The sequence below is a fragment of the Sardina pilchardus genome, chromosome 11 (genome assembly GCF_963854185.1).
Source record: "Sardina pilchardus chromosome 11, fSarPil1.1, whole genome shotgun sequence".
NCBI classification, from domain to species: Eukaryota; Metazoa; Chordata; class Actinopteri; order Clupeiformes; family Clupeidae; genus Sardina; species Sardina pilchardus.
In genome coordinates, this window is record NC_085004.1 from 15717442 (window position 1) to 15730071 (window position 12630).

At 44.2% G+C, this 12630-nt stretch overlaps 3 protein-coding genes across 3 annotated transcripts; 1 reads left to right on the forward strand and 2 right to left on the reverse strand.

Moving 5' to 3' along the window:
• Nucleotides 1–1210: 1210 nt before the first annotated feature.
• Nucleotides 1211–3550, reverse strand: LOC134095950 (F-box/LRR-repeat protein 12-like). Its single transcript, XM_062549667.1, has 3 exons — nucleotides 3393–3550; nucleotides 2963–3038; nucleotides 1211–2559 (listed from the first exon to the last, which is right to left on the reverse strand). Exons 1-3 carry the CDS (start codon nucleotides 3491–3493, stop codon nucleotides 1429–1431), a joined length of 1308 nt encoding a protein of 435 aa, XP_062405651.1. The 5' UTR covers nucleotides 3494–3550; the 3' UTR covers nucleotides 1211–1428.
• Nucleotides 3551–3749: 199 nt separating this feature from the next.
• cops6 (COP9 signalosome subunit 6) lies at nucleotides 3750–8582 on the forward strand. The gene is made up of 10 exons (XM_062549651.1): nucleotides 3750–3863; nucleotides 4444–4569; nucleotides 4861–4992; nucleotides 5205–5293; nucleotides 5896–5958; nucleotides 6154–6201; nucleotides 6551–6665; nucleotides 7333–7425; nucleotides 7557–7657; nucleotides 7994–8582. Exons 1-10 carry the CDS (start codon nucleotides 3821–3823, stop codon nucleotides 8132–8134), a joined length of 951 nt encoding a protein of 316 aa, XP_062405635.1. The 5' UTR covers nucleotides 3750–3820; the 3' UTR covers nucleotides 8135–8582.
• Nucleotides 8583–9773: 1191 nt separating this feature from the next.
• Nucleotides 9774–11903, reverse strand: LOC134096209 (uncharacterized). Its single transcript, XM_062549956.1, has 3 exons — nucleotides 11852–11903; nucleotides 11095–11255; nucleotides 9774–10541 (listed from the first exon to the last, which is right to left on the reverse strand). The coding sequence occupies exons 1-3, from the start codon at nucleotides 11901–11903 to the stop codon at nucleotides 9804–9806; spliced, it is 951 nt and encodes a 316-aa protein (XP_062405940.1). The 3' UTR covers nucleotides 9774–9803.
• Between the last annotated feature and the right edge of the window lie 727 nt (nucleotides 11904–12630).

Consider the following 12630-nt stretch of genomic DNA (forward strand, 5'->3'; position numbering starts at 1 on the left):
TTTCTCTTCGATGAGGGGTATAAAGATATTCTAAAACTCATTGAACACCTGGTGGCCAGAGCTCTTGAATTTTTCAAGAAGTAAGGCTGCAGAAGTAGGCCTATCAAATAACATAAATGCCGCCCTCCCTTTGGGTACACTAAAATAGTCAATTCTGCCTCTAAAGAGATTCTAAGTTAAAGTTATGATATTTTGAAAATGAATTCTGCATCTTTTCAGGTACCACAATGGCTCTGTAATCACAGGATCACTGAAATAACTTCTGTTGCATCCACAGCACCCTTCATGAGAGGAAACTAGTCATAACGTATCATCACTTTGCAACCTGTGAACACATGCACTGGGGCAAAAGCTTGGCAAGGGCACAGCGTATTGGTGGCACCGGGTCTGTCTCATCATACTGCCCCCCTGGTTCTGCCACATGCCTGTCCTTCACCCTCGTCCCCAGCTCCGCCATATATATATTGGAAAACCAGATAGGCCTACCTCATGTCCCTTGAGTTTTATTAGGTGGCATACGTAAACACTTTACTGTCCATGGGAAACACCTTCTGTTAATCAGAGACACCTGTTTCTCCCTTGGTCTCCAGTGATTGTTGCCCCCACCAACATGGCGGCACTATTTACATACGTGCTGGAGCTCAATGAGGCATCTAGCTTTTTAATATCTATGATCTCCGCCATAGCAACCTTCAACATCTGACATCATCCACCCCATTTGTTACTTTCAACATTTGATGTGTTGTCCTGATGTTGTTTTTGCAGTTAAATATGGGTTTTTAGGATTTGCAGATTATCACATCCGGTTTTTATTTGCATTTCACGTCTCATCTTTTTCTGATTAGGTTGTATTACAGTTTTCTTGCCAAATATTCTAGAGAACATCACTGTTCTCTCTTTGGTTCTAATCCTCAATGTATCTTGCACGTAGCTCTCTAGAATCTTTTTCAGGAACTGAAATAAGTGTATGCATGCTACAGTCCTATCATTTTCTGTTGGTGTACTCCTGCTAATAGGCTATAGCCAGATTTCCCAAAACCGGCATAAGAGCTTATTGGGGGCTCTGAAATTGGGATATGATGTTTAATGTGCAAACAGAAAATATTACATTCAACAATGTTCACACTGACCAACATAATCACTATAAAAGGACCATATAGAGTAAGTAAAAAAAGTTAGAATAGAAGCCAAATAAAGTAAATGAAAATAATTGAAAAGTTAAAACATGACAAAAAAGCAGCCTGGACACATCACTGGGAAACCCTGTGAAATTTCACAGTTAACTTCTCAGAAATACTTTATTTCTCAGCATAACATCAGAGACAGAACATCCTGTCCTTCATACAGAGGCTTTTGCACTTTGATAGTCATGACAACATATAAATGTGAAACTTCTGCTGCATCCACAGAACCCTTCATGAGAGGATACTAGTCATAACGTATCGTCACTTTGCAACCTGTGAACACGAGTGTGCACTGGGGCAAAAGCTTGGCGAGGGCACGGCGTATCGTTGGCACCGGGTCTGTCTCATCGAATTGCCCCCCTGGTTCTGCCACATTGTCACGCCCTTCACCTTCTTCCCCATCTCCGCCGTCGCGACCTTCAACATCAGGTTCCCTGTCTGGGACCCTGTCCGGCCCCCTATCCTCCGCCTCTTCCTCGTCCTCCGCTGCCCCCCCACCCCACTCGCCAGCCTCCCTGTCTGGCTGCCGCTGGTGCACTTGGAAGTCCACCTCGCAGAACTCCAGCCGCTTGAGGCCACGTAGGATGCGGCAGCCGCGGAGCACCTGCATCTCGCTGAGCGGGCAACCGCGCAACCGCAGCCAGTGCAGGTCGCGCAGGCGTCGTAGGCACAGAAGCCCCGGCCCCACCTCCCGACCCCCTAGACTGACCTCCTCCAGTCCGGGCCAGCCCACACCGAGGCCCAGGGAGGCCATCTGCATCTGGGAGCCAGGCCGGCCGAAGTTGCCCATCTCGAGGCGCCGCAACCGGGAGAGGCCGCCAGTGGGGGTCTTGAGGACGAACTCCTTGGGCGCGCAATTACGCACGCCTGCTGCCGTGACGCGGATGACATCACGCAGCTCGAGACGAGTCAGCTTCTCCCAGGAGCTCAGGCTCTGCAGGTGCTGGTCTGTGAAGGACGGCACGTTGTCCAGGACCAGTGTCTCAATGGCGATGCCTGACGCAGCAGAGCCTTGCCCTTTGCTCAGCTTACCCTCGTCTCCCTCAGCTGTTTTAAGGCTGGCCGACGCTGCAGTCTCCCCCTCCTCCGCCTCGGGGGGAGGCTGGGTGAAAAACCCAGGGGGCAGCTCGCATCCATGCAGCTCAAGCACCTGTAGCGTCCGAGGCAGCAGAGAGCAGCTCCGCAAGCCCCTGAGGTCTGTGTGGAACAAGGACAGTCTGCGCAGGCGAGGACACTTAGAGGCCAGAGCCTGTAGCCAGGACTCTGACAATAACTTCCCAGCCCTGGCAGACAGCAGCAGGCCTCGCAGACGCAAGCAGCGTAGGCCACAGCCCAGATATTGGCGCAGCAAAACCCACAGCAAGTGCAACGTGATCTTGGAAACATGAGGAAGGGGAAAGATAAATGGAAAAGGTGAGACACTGGGTTACTGTGACAACATAAATAGCCACATCTTTGTTTAAAGACAAAGTATTTTGAATAGTATGAGATCAAGAATGGACACTGCAGATAGCAAAATCAGATTTACAGGTTCAGACTGTCAGTGGCATGCCACTTTGTCTGCTGCTGGACCACCATCACCTAGAATTTACCTTATTGTGAATAATAATAAGAAAAAGAAAGCAGAAAATAAGTAATAAGTAGAACTGAATAATATAGTATAGGGAGACTTTCATTCTAAGTGTCTACCCTTGGTGGTCCACCAGTCTCTGGCTATTTGGGTGGATGAGGTGAGGGCTAACTGATGCAACTCAGAGAGACAACTGGTGTTAGCATACCCCTTTCCATGTGGTGAGATCAACAGCACGCCATAGTCTTTGGTCTTTCACTAAACGTCTCCATCTCTTACAGACCCTAAGTACATAAACATAAACAGAACTTTGAGTGGGGGTTATTGACAATAAAACATTTCTACTTGTATCAAATAGGAAGCAGTAGCCTACAATGACATGAAAGAACAAAGCATGTAAAGTAGGCTACATCAGGAGACAACACCGAGTGAGCATGACATTTTAAAACACGAACTTGTCTTCCTCAAGCAAAGATATTTTCTGAAAACACAACGAGGTAGAAAGCGGCCGAGCTCACATCATGCACAAATAGCCTACAGTTTCTTACAATTTCATCGTGAAATAACGCTAGCTAAGCACAAAGAGAAACCTCTAAAGAAGACACATCGTGGTAACAGTTTTGCTACCCACTAATTACCTGCCAGCGCGCACGAGCTCCCTAATGTTTAAATAGGATAAAATGTCAATTAAAATATTTTCAGGGAAGTAGTCCAATGTACAAGTTTTAATGTCAGCCATTTTGTAAACAATATGGCGAAGGAACCACTATTGACTTGTCGGCAATGATCACACGGTCATTATATGCAGACGGACCAATTTTATATAGGTGATTTTAGCCAAATTAAAAAGTGTCTAAGATGTCAGCCTTCTTTAAGCTACAGTAGTACCCTGTACTATTAACATGAAATGAACTACATTCATTCCGATGTTTTTAGCTAAACTGTAAAAACAATGTTGCTTATCTATAATTAATGCGGTGTGGCCAGCAGATGGCACAATTTACCGTAGCTTATTCTTTCGGCTTGACAAAACCATGCGCGCTTGCGCAGGTGTCAGTCAGACAAGATGGCGACAAGCAATGGTGGTGGAATGGAAGTGGACGGGGCAGGTAAGTGTATTTACATTTAAGAGCGAAATAGTGTCTTCCTCGAGAATATGAGACAGTCAGTCATTCTGCATTGCCTAACGGAATAATGACTTCGAGGAACTTGCACAGTTGTTTCATGAACGTTGTCCAATGCAATGGCTAGCTACCTAAGTTAGCTTAGCTGTTTACCCGATTGAATGGCAAATGGTTACTGTTAGCTTTATATTGGCATAGCATCTTTTAATGGAGTTTATTTCTGCCACTAGTTAACTAAGGGTGCGTCCCTGTTTAGGTTGCATCACAATTGAAATCGTTGGTTGGGCCTATTTGCCCCAGCTGCCCCACAGAACAGCATAATCATCAATGACAACAACAAGCTAGCCATAGTCACACTGTCAACATAAACTCAGAACCATAGATTGCAAAGTTGTGCTTGTACCACCTCACGACGTTGTATAGAAGGGTTAACATTAGGTGTTCTGAGCTACTTCTTGGTAGTGCGCTTCAGCGGAAAACGGGATAAACTTGTTGCGTCTTAAGGATGGGTTCACTGTGTAAACGTGTGGTAATTGACATCTCACTGTACTTCATGATGACACAGCAAGCCCCAGCGTCATGGCCTCCGGGGTGACCGGGAGTGTGTCTGTGGCCCTGCACCCGCTGGTCATCCTCAACATCTCTGATCATTGGATACGCATTCGCTCCCAGGAGGGACGCCCAATGCAGGGTAAGTGAAGAATGGCCTCGGCACTCGATCGTCACGGTCAGTTCATCCTCACCAAGTCTCTGTGCCAAACTTGTAGGAGTAGCTGTTGATTATTGTTGTCTATTATGTCTATTATGTCTACAGAATGTCATACAGGTTAACAAATGGTTCTCTGGAGTGGAATGTGCGAAAACAGATGGTCTGAAATCAAATCAGTAAAAAGACCAACAGTAGTAGGCTATGTGCATTTTAGGTGTGTAGCCTGTCATAAGAACAGTGATTTGAGGATTTGTGGTGTATATTGTTTTTCAGTGATTGGTGCCCTGATTGGGAAGCAAGAGGGTAGAAACATCGAGGTGATGAACTCCTTTGAGCTTCTGTCCCATACAGTGGATGACAGAGTACACATTGACAAAGAGTACTACTATACAAAAGAAGAACAATGTGAGTATGTGTACCTGTGGGCATGTTTGTATTACTGTTTACAAATATGTGCACTATATGCATTGTAACAGGCATATGGAAATATAACCCTACCCATATTAAGGTTGAAGACATTTTATCTTCAGATTCAAATAAGAAGTAATGTAAACATGTCCATCATTTTGCCACTATTCTGAAAGACTGTTTGTCCCACACCGTCTTTGTCCATCTAGTTAAACAGGTTTTTAAGGAGATGGAGTTCTTGGGCTGGTACACAACAGGTGGACCCCCTGACCAGTCAGACATCCACATTCATAAGCAGGTGAGTGGATTAGATACAAGACCGGGGATTTCTTTGCCGCTTTGATGTGTGCAGATGCACAGACCACACAGGGCAGTTGAATTAATTGGCAAGTCGGTTGTTGTAGAGATGCCACTTATATAAATGATACAATTCATATACTTAAGTAGTTATCATGTTAGAGCAGCATAGAAGTTTAAGACAAACAGCATCACACAGGATTGGATAAAAGAAAATGAAATATCTCAAGATGAGGGCACCAGCTTCAGCCATACACCCACAAGGACTGATTCAGAACCTACCATCATTGCTATTATTTTACTTTAGCACATCTCCATGTAAGCAATTAACCCTCAGAATGTTTTCATACATCTTAACCTGTCAGAAATGTGACTCTTGCTCTTGAGTTTTCCGTGAACACTCACAAACAACTTGAGGAGGTAGTTTTCTGCGAACATGGAGGAGTCGGATTGAGAGTTACCATTAAGATGGAATGTTTACAGAAAATCGTTCAAATTGATCTGTTCATATAAACACGTTTCACCACGAATTTTCGCCTTTGTTCAAGGAATTTGAATGCACCTCTGGCCTCATTTAATGTCTCTCCTCTGTCTCATGTGCAGGTGTGCGAGATCATTGAGAGTCCTCTCTTCCTCAAACTTAACCCCATGACGAAACATACTGATGTGAGTAGCATCACGGAGGGTAGCATCTAAATGATACATGAATATATGAATTGTTTGCTTGTGCTTAGTATGATAACAATAATATAACAATAATAATTTGTGTGAGTGAATTGGGACATGTGGTGATGTGAAAAAGTCTGCTTCATTTTCTCAGTTTGTCTCATTCGTTTTTGTTTTGTCTTTTTCACCCCAAAGCTCCCTGTCAGTGTGTACGAGTCTGTCATTGATATCATCAATGGAGAGGTAATTTGCATCTTATCAGTACTTTATACAAAGATATTGACATGGTTGTTAATCACATTATCACTTGTATTTGGGTTTTTAGTTCAATCAGCATATGACGATTAAAGTATCCACGAGAGCATTACATCTGTTCTGCAATAATCTCCCCTGCACTGAGAATTTCTGACACTAATCGATGATGATGAGGAGGATGATGATGATGATAATTCATGTTATTTATAAAGTGCCTTTCAAGTCATCCAAGTTCGCTTCACAAATGAAATTGAAAATAAATGACCCTGCTCCATTACCAAGGCCAGGGTGTGCATTAAGCATCCTTCCTCCCTCTGTGTGCTCTGGGTCCTCCTAGGCCACCATGCTGTTTGCGGAGCTCGGCTACACTCTGGCCACAGAGGAGGCAGAGCGGATAGGAGTGGACCATGTGGCCCGCATGACAGCTACCGGAACGGGGGAGAACTCCACAGGTAACTACGGCCACAGCTGGGACACACACACACACACACACACACACACACACATGACATGTTTGTTGGGTGCTGTGTGTGATGCTCTACAGACAAAGCATAATAAAATATTGAAGGAAGTCCTATTGTTAGTCTGGGGGTGTTATGTGATTGTTGAGGGGTATTGTAAAGATTTTGTTAAGCTGAATCCAAAGTTGCAAATGTATACTGATCTAACTCAAAACTACTCTAAGTAACGTAATTTTGGTCCCCTAAGAAAGCTTACATTTGTTATCATCCAAAAATAAACCCTGTGTGATTGAGTTTAAGATAATAGGGGTGTTCCACTTGATGTAGCCGTCATAAGACGACTGCAGACTTGATTATTTCTGAGATTCTGATACATTTTCAACCATGACGTATGCACAGTTCTGGTATGAAAACGATTCTCAGAAATGATCATGTCTGCAGTCATCTTCAGACCACTTGTGGGCGCAATTCTCAATTGAACTCGAGTGCATAGTGAAACATTCATCATTGCTTTGTGTGTAAGATAGGAAGGAACAAGACTTGTGCTGCGCTTGGCACCACATTGCACAGAGTGTAAGAAAGGGCCCCCTATTTTGCTGTTAGACCTGAGTTTTACTTTTGGACTCGAAATGATGGCCCTTGGTCTGTTTTTTTTTAGTGGCAGAGCACCTCATTGCCCAACACAGTGCAATCAAAATGCTACACAGCCGGGTGAAGGTGATCCTAGAGTACGTCAAAGCAGTGGAAGCAGGTAAGCAGAATGGAGCATCGCAAAAGAAGATTGACTAAATCGTTACATTTTTGCTCTGTTTGTGCTTGATTAACGTCGTCATTGTGGCAATAAACTGCATTTCCCCCTCTCTGCGGCGCGCCTCTGCCCAGGTGAGGTGCCCTTTAACCATGAAATTCTGCGTGAGGCCAATGCTCTGTGCCACCGACTGCCTGTGCTCAGCACCCTCAAGTTCAAGACCGACTTCTACGATGTGAGTTACTTCCCCACCAAATGTCTCCTCTCAAACTCATCTCACCTTTTGCCATGCACACAGGGAAATGGAATTTCACTTAACACAGAACATTAGCATAATAAAATGAAGTGCTAAGTACCATCTTATACACTCACTACACAATGATTATTCCCTGTTGCCTTCCTCCTTCTTTCTCCCTGTGTAGTGTTCTTAGGGTGAATTGTATATAGTGCATTTATGTAGTTAAATCAGACTTCCTGGACACAGGTTTTTATTTCACTTTGCCAGTGGATAAACGTCTCTTTCTGTCTATTTGTATGTCCCCCTGAATCACTTTACCTTGTTCTGTTCCAGCAATGCAATGATGTAGGTCTGATGGCCTACCTGGGCACCATCACAAAGACCTGCAACAGCATGAACCAGTTCATCAATAAATTCAACGTCCTCTATGATCGCCAAGGCATCGGCCGAAGAATGAGGGGCCTGTTCTTCTGAAGGAGGAAAAAAAAACTATTACAAAAACCCCAAGGATGGGAAGCCTTTGACTATAGGAGAGAGAGGATTCAGAAGAGGCAGCATGCACATGCGGATCCTCATTTGCTCGCTGGTGTTCCTACACTAACAGTTATTTAAAAAAAACAAACAAAAAAACAAAAAATCCGTGATTTAGTTGTCACAGTAATGGGGTGATGTAAAGCAGCCAAGCACAGCTAAAGACTGGATGAGTAGCTGTACCAAATACAACATAGGCAGGTCAATTGTAAACGTAATTGCACACAGACACACTCATCTTTTTTATGTGTTCGAGTGTGCATAATGTTGGCATCTGGTACACTTGAACTTACACAAACTTCCATTGTACCCTTTTGCTTCTTTCTTTTGTTGTTGTTGCTGAAATTATTCTGTTTGTTCTTGAGAGAAAAATAAACGTCTACTGATTTTGTTTATGTGTTCTGATGTGAAATGTTTGTCTGGAGTTATGGAATAATAGTTAACAAATGACAAGAAAGTGTTTATTCCAACATACAATCTACAGGCTCTTTTGGTAACCTTACGTAAGAATAGGTGCTCATTTTGTATGGGTCATAGAAGTGTGTTGATATACACAGGCTATGCAGCACTTGTATAAATTCATAACCTATATCCTTCATCACGGGTCTGACATTACTCTTCATTTGTATAGCATAGGAACTAACAACAGGCAGACCCTCTCTTGGGGTAACGGGGGGAACAAAACCCGTAATCATGAGAGCGTTCTTGTAAACCTCACCTGCTGCCATGTCAGCGACTCTGCAGTCTACAGGCCCGTAGGTGAGAATGTGTTTGCAGTTACTCTTTCCTTTGAAGTCATTTAAGGGCTGTTGTAAGGTAAAGTGCCCTGTGTTCTCTGCAAGGCAGGGGGTAACGAATTACGAGCCACTGTTGGAAAATAGGAGATGGGTAGCCCTATTAATGTGGTACGAGTCAGCTCTTAGTTGGGCATTAAATGCAAAGGTGGCAGAATTTGACCTAAATCCCCTCCTAGGCTTTGGTTATTGCCCTGTTTTTAATAAGCGTCTCGCTTTTTTTTATTTTCATCTGGCTGTAGCTTGAAAACCTCTAAGACTTTAATATGACCTTACCGCTTCTAAATCACCACCTCAAGTTTAGAGCTTCCCGTTATAAACATTTCAGTGGCAACAGTATTTTTCCGGGGGAAGTCAAAACGTATGGCTGTTGCTCAATTAAAATATCAATGTTATAGAGTTGTCATATGTTGTAGTCATACAGTTATAATTAGTCACAAACACCAAAAGAGAGGAAATAAGTTGAATGTTTATTGCTGTTTCCTCAGAATACCTGTCAGAAAATCAGTGGTGGTTGACTAAGACACATTGCAATTACAGCGGTGGGAGCTCTGGAAATCATAATACACAGTTGGCCTAACAACGCCTAACAATTGCGTATAGTAATGTGGGCCAACAATGACTTTAAATATCAAAAAACCTTCTGAAATACTGAACTTCTGAAACTTCTGAACTCCTTGTGATTGGCATATAGTGTCTTCTTTAGGCGCTGGCGTTAAAGCTCCTACATGCTTTCAGTACCATTCCCCCATACTGGTAGAGGTTACCATGTGGTCATCTTCCTCTTGCTTCTGCTTGCCGTTCAGTGGTGGCAGGCTCTACTCATTGTCTGGGGCCGGGCCTGGGTAGGAGTGAAGGTACGGGTCGTACAGCTCGTGCTGGTAGGGGTAGGGGTAGGGGTAGTGGTATGGGTACGGGTGTTTTTTGGCCACTGGTGCTGGCGGTGGTGGCTCCTCTACCTCAGGCTCTTCCTCTTCCTCCTCGGGGGGTGGTGGCGGTGGAGGTGGCATAACCTTGCCTTTGATTGGCCGTGGTGGGTGGTCAATCAAACAGTCGGGATCCCAGTAGGGGTCACAGTCGTACTCCATGCCCTTGTAGCGAATTGGCGCGGGCGGAGGGAGGGGCTCCGACTTTTTGGGAGGAGGAGGAGGCAAGGGTGGAAAGGTGGGAGGGGGTACTTTGTGGAGTTTGCAGGACGGGTGGTAACGAGGGTCACAAAGCACTGGAACGGCACCGGTTGGCAGGTAGACAATGTGGGGCTTGCACAGGGGGTCCTTGGCGTTGCACAGGTAGATCACATCAGCATCATGTGAGATAGGAGGCGGGGGATGGAGCACCTTCTGTGGGGCTGGTGGTGGGGGACCCTTCATGGGTGGTGGAGCGGGGCCTTTCTGGGGTGGCGGTGGGAGGACTGGGCACTTCTTGTCCTTCGATGGATCACACCTCAGGGTGGGCATGCCCAGCTTGTTCTGGTAATAGGAGGCATTGGGGCCGTACACATGCTCCAGGTGGCGCATCTGCTGGTACAGCATCCTGAGCCTGTCAATCTCATAGAGCTGCAGTGGCAGAGCGAGGCAATGAAAGAGACAGAAAACAGCGAGGGGATGAAACAGAAAGAAGTGACTCAAAGAATGAGAGAGAGAGAGAGAGAGAGTTGAGACATGCCAGATAAGAGAATGAAAAAGGAAAAAAGTCCATTATTGGCATTTATTTCACTAATCTGTAGAAGCATTATTAAATAAATGAAGTAATACACTGTTTAATATGTTTGTTGGATATGTCCATTTGAGAGGTTTCTAACATCAAAAGAATATACAACCTTATGCTTTCTGTGTCACATCACACACTAATGCTGAAGAACTCTTGCAGAATTCACTCTTAGAAAAAAGGTGCTGTATAGAACCAAAATGGTTCTATTCTATGCTTCATATATGCCACCCCTAAATGGTCCTTTACAACATTTTGAAGGATTCATCAAACGAACCCCTGTTCTGTAAACCTGCATGGTTCTATTTAGCACCACGAGAGCCCTTTTTTAAGGGTGTAGGGCAGGCTAACTACAGTCCACCTCCTCAACCCAGTCCCTCAGATCCAAGCCCTTTCTCTCACCCCCTCTGTGTGGCCGATGCTTGTGTAGTAGCGGTAGTAGGACTGGAAGTCTGGAGAGGATCGGTACCAGCGTGGGTCCACGTTCCTCTTGGGTCGGGAGTGGTGGAGGAAGTCATTGGCCTTCTCAGAGTCAATACTCAATGCACTGGCAGGCAGGGTCTCTGTATGAGGTACATTTTAAATAGGTAGGTTAGGAAGGTTAGGAAAACCCCTTAGCCCTTTCATCAAGGAAGTGGGATCTGCCATGGAGATGTGACACGTCAGGTCAAGGCAAAGAGGCTCTGCCCCACTGGATTATTAGATTTCAGATTCAGATTTGTTTTGTTCAGACAACAGTCAACAGGATCCTATTTTTAGGCTAATGGCCTATTACCACACAGTCCTTGAAAACTCTTAGTGATATGACTGCAACTGATGGAAAAAGATTTATGACCAACATTCAGTCATACCACCTTGGTTTTTTTTTTGGTTTGTTTTTTTTTCAATTGAGGACATTAAACAATCCTGCCCAAATTTAGTTTTTCCACATAATATTACTAAAAACTAAACGATAACAAAAAATAAAAAAAATTGTAAAAAATTACCTGCTGGTTGGATAGCGCTCAATAAAGACTTGGCATCAATCCACCCTGTAGTAAAAAGTATTACAATGTTACAGTGATGTCCAAATATATACTTTCAATAGTTTACACAACATACACGTTATATTCTCAATCTCCAGCAATTTCTCGTAAGAAGGTGTTTGGATTTGACCAACCTGGCTGTGCTGTGAGACAGCATGCTACCCCCACAAGCCAGAGTAGGGACATCTTTGTACCACCTGCAAGTAGAGAGGTAGTTAGCGCAGGTTTGAATCACTTTCTGTAGCAGACGAACACTTGTCAGAACACTGTCAGTGTCACCATGAAAAAGTAAACCTCAATGTATGTATGATTAAAACGTGATGTACATAAACAAACGGCAAGCAATTCAAAAGCGTATCATTACACCCTAACTTTGATGTGTTTTAAACTGTTGTTCAAAATACAAAACATTACCATCCACTGCTCTACGGAATAAACAAGTCAACAACTCACCTGTTTGTGTGTAGCGTGGTCCCTTTGTCTTTAGTTGACAACTCTGCACTCTTATACACGCAGTCTAATGTAAATTATTCTGTCAAGTGGAGACATGGAAGGGGCTTGTCCAATAGGCTGCAGGTAATCCCCAGCCCTGCCTTCAGTTCCCTCCTCTTCGTCATAAAGAACCCATACAGATGCCTCTGGTACCAATTAGGCCTGCCAGTCTATGTGGAGCAGATACAGCCTAATGGCAAGCATACCAAAATGGACATGAGTAGTAAAATATAATGAATATAATAGGCTACCCCCGCACACGCGTCAGATCAACTGACGCCAACTATTGATGCTGATCTGTCTGCTTTGGGATTACATAGCAATTATTTTAAAGACAATAGCCTGAAAGACAGCATATGCATCTAATCCATAGGGGTCTGAGAAAACACTTAAGTGTCTCATTTCTTTATAAAGGACATGG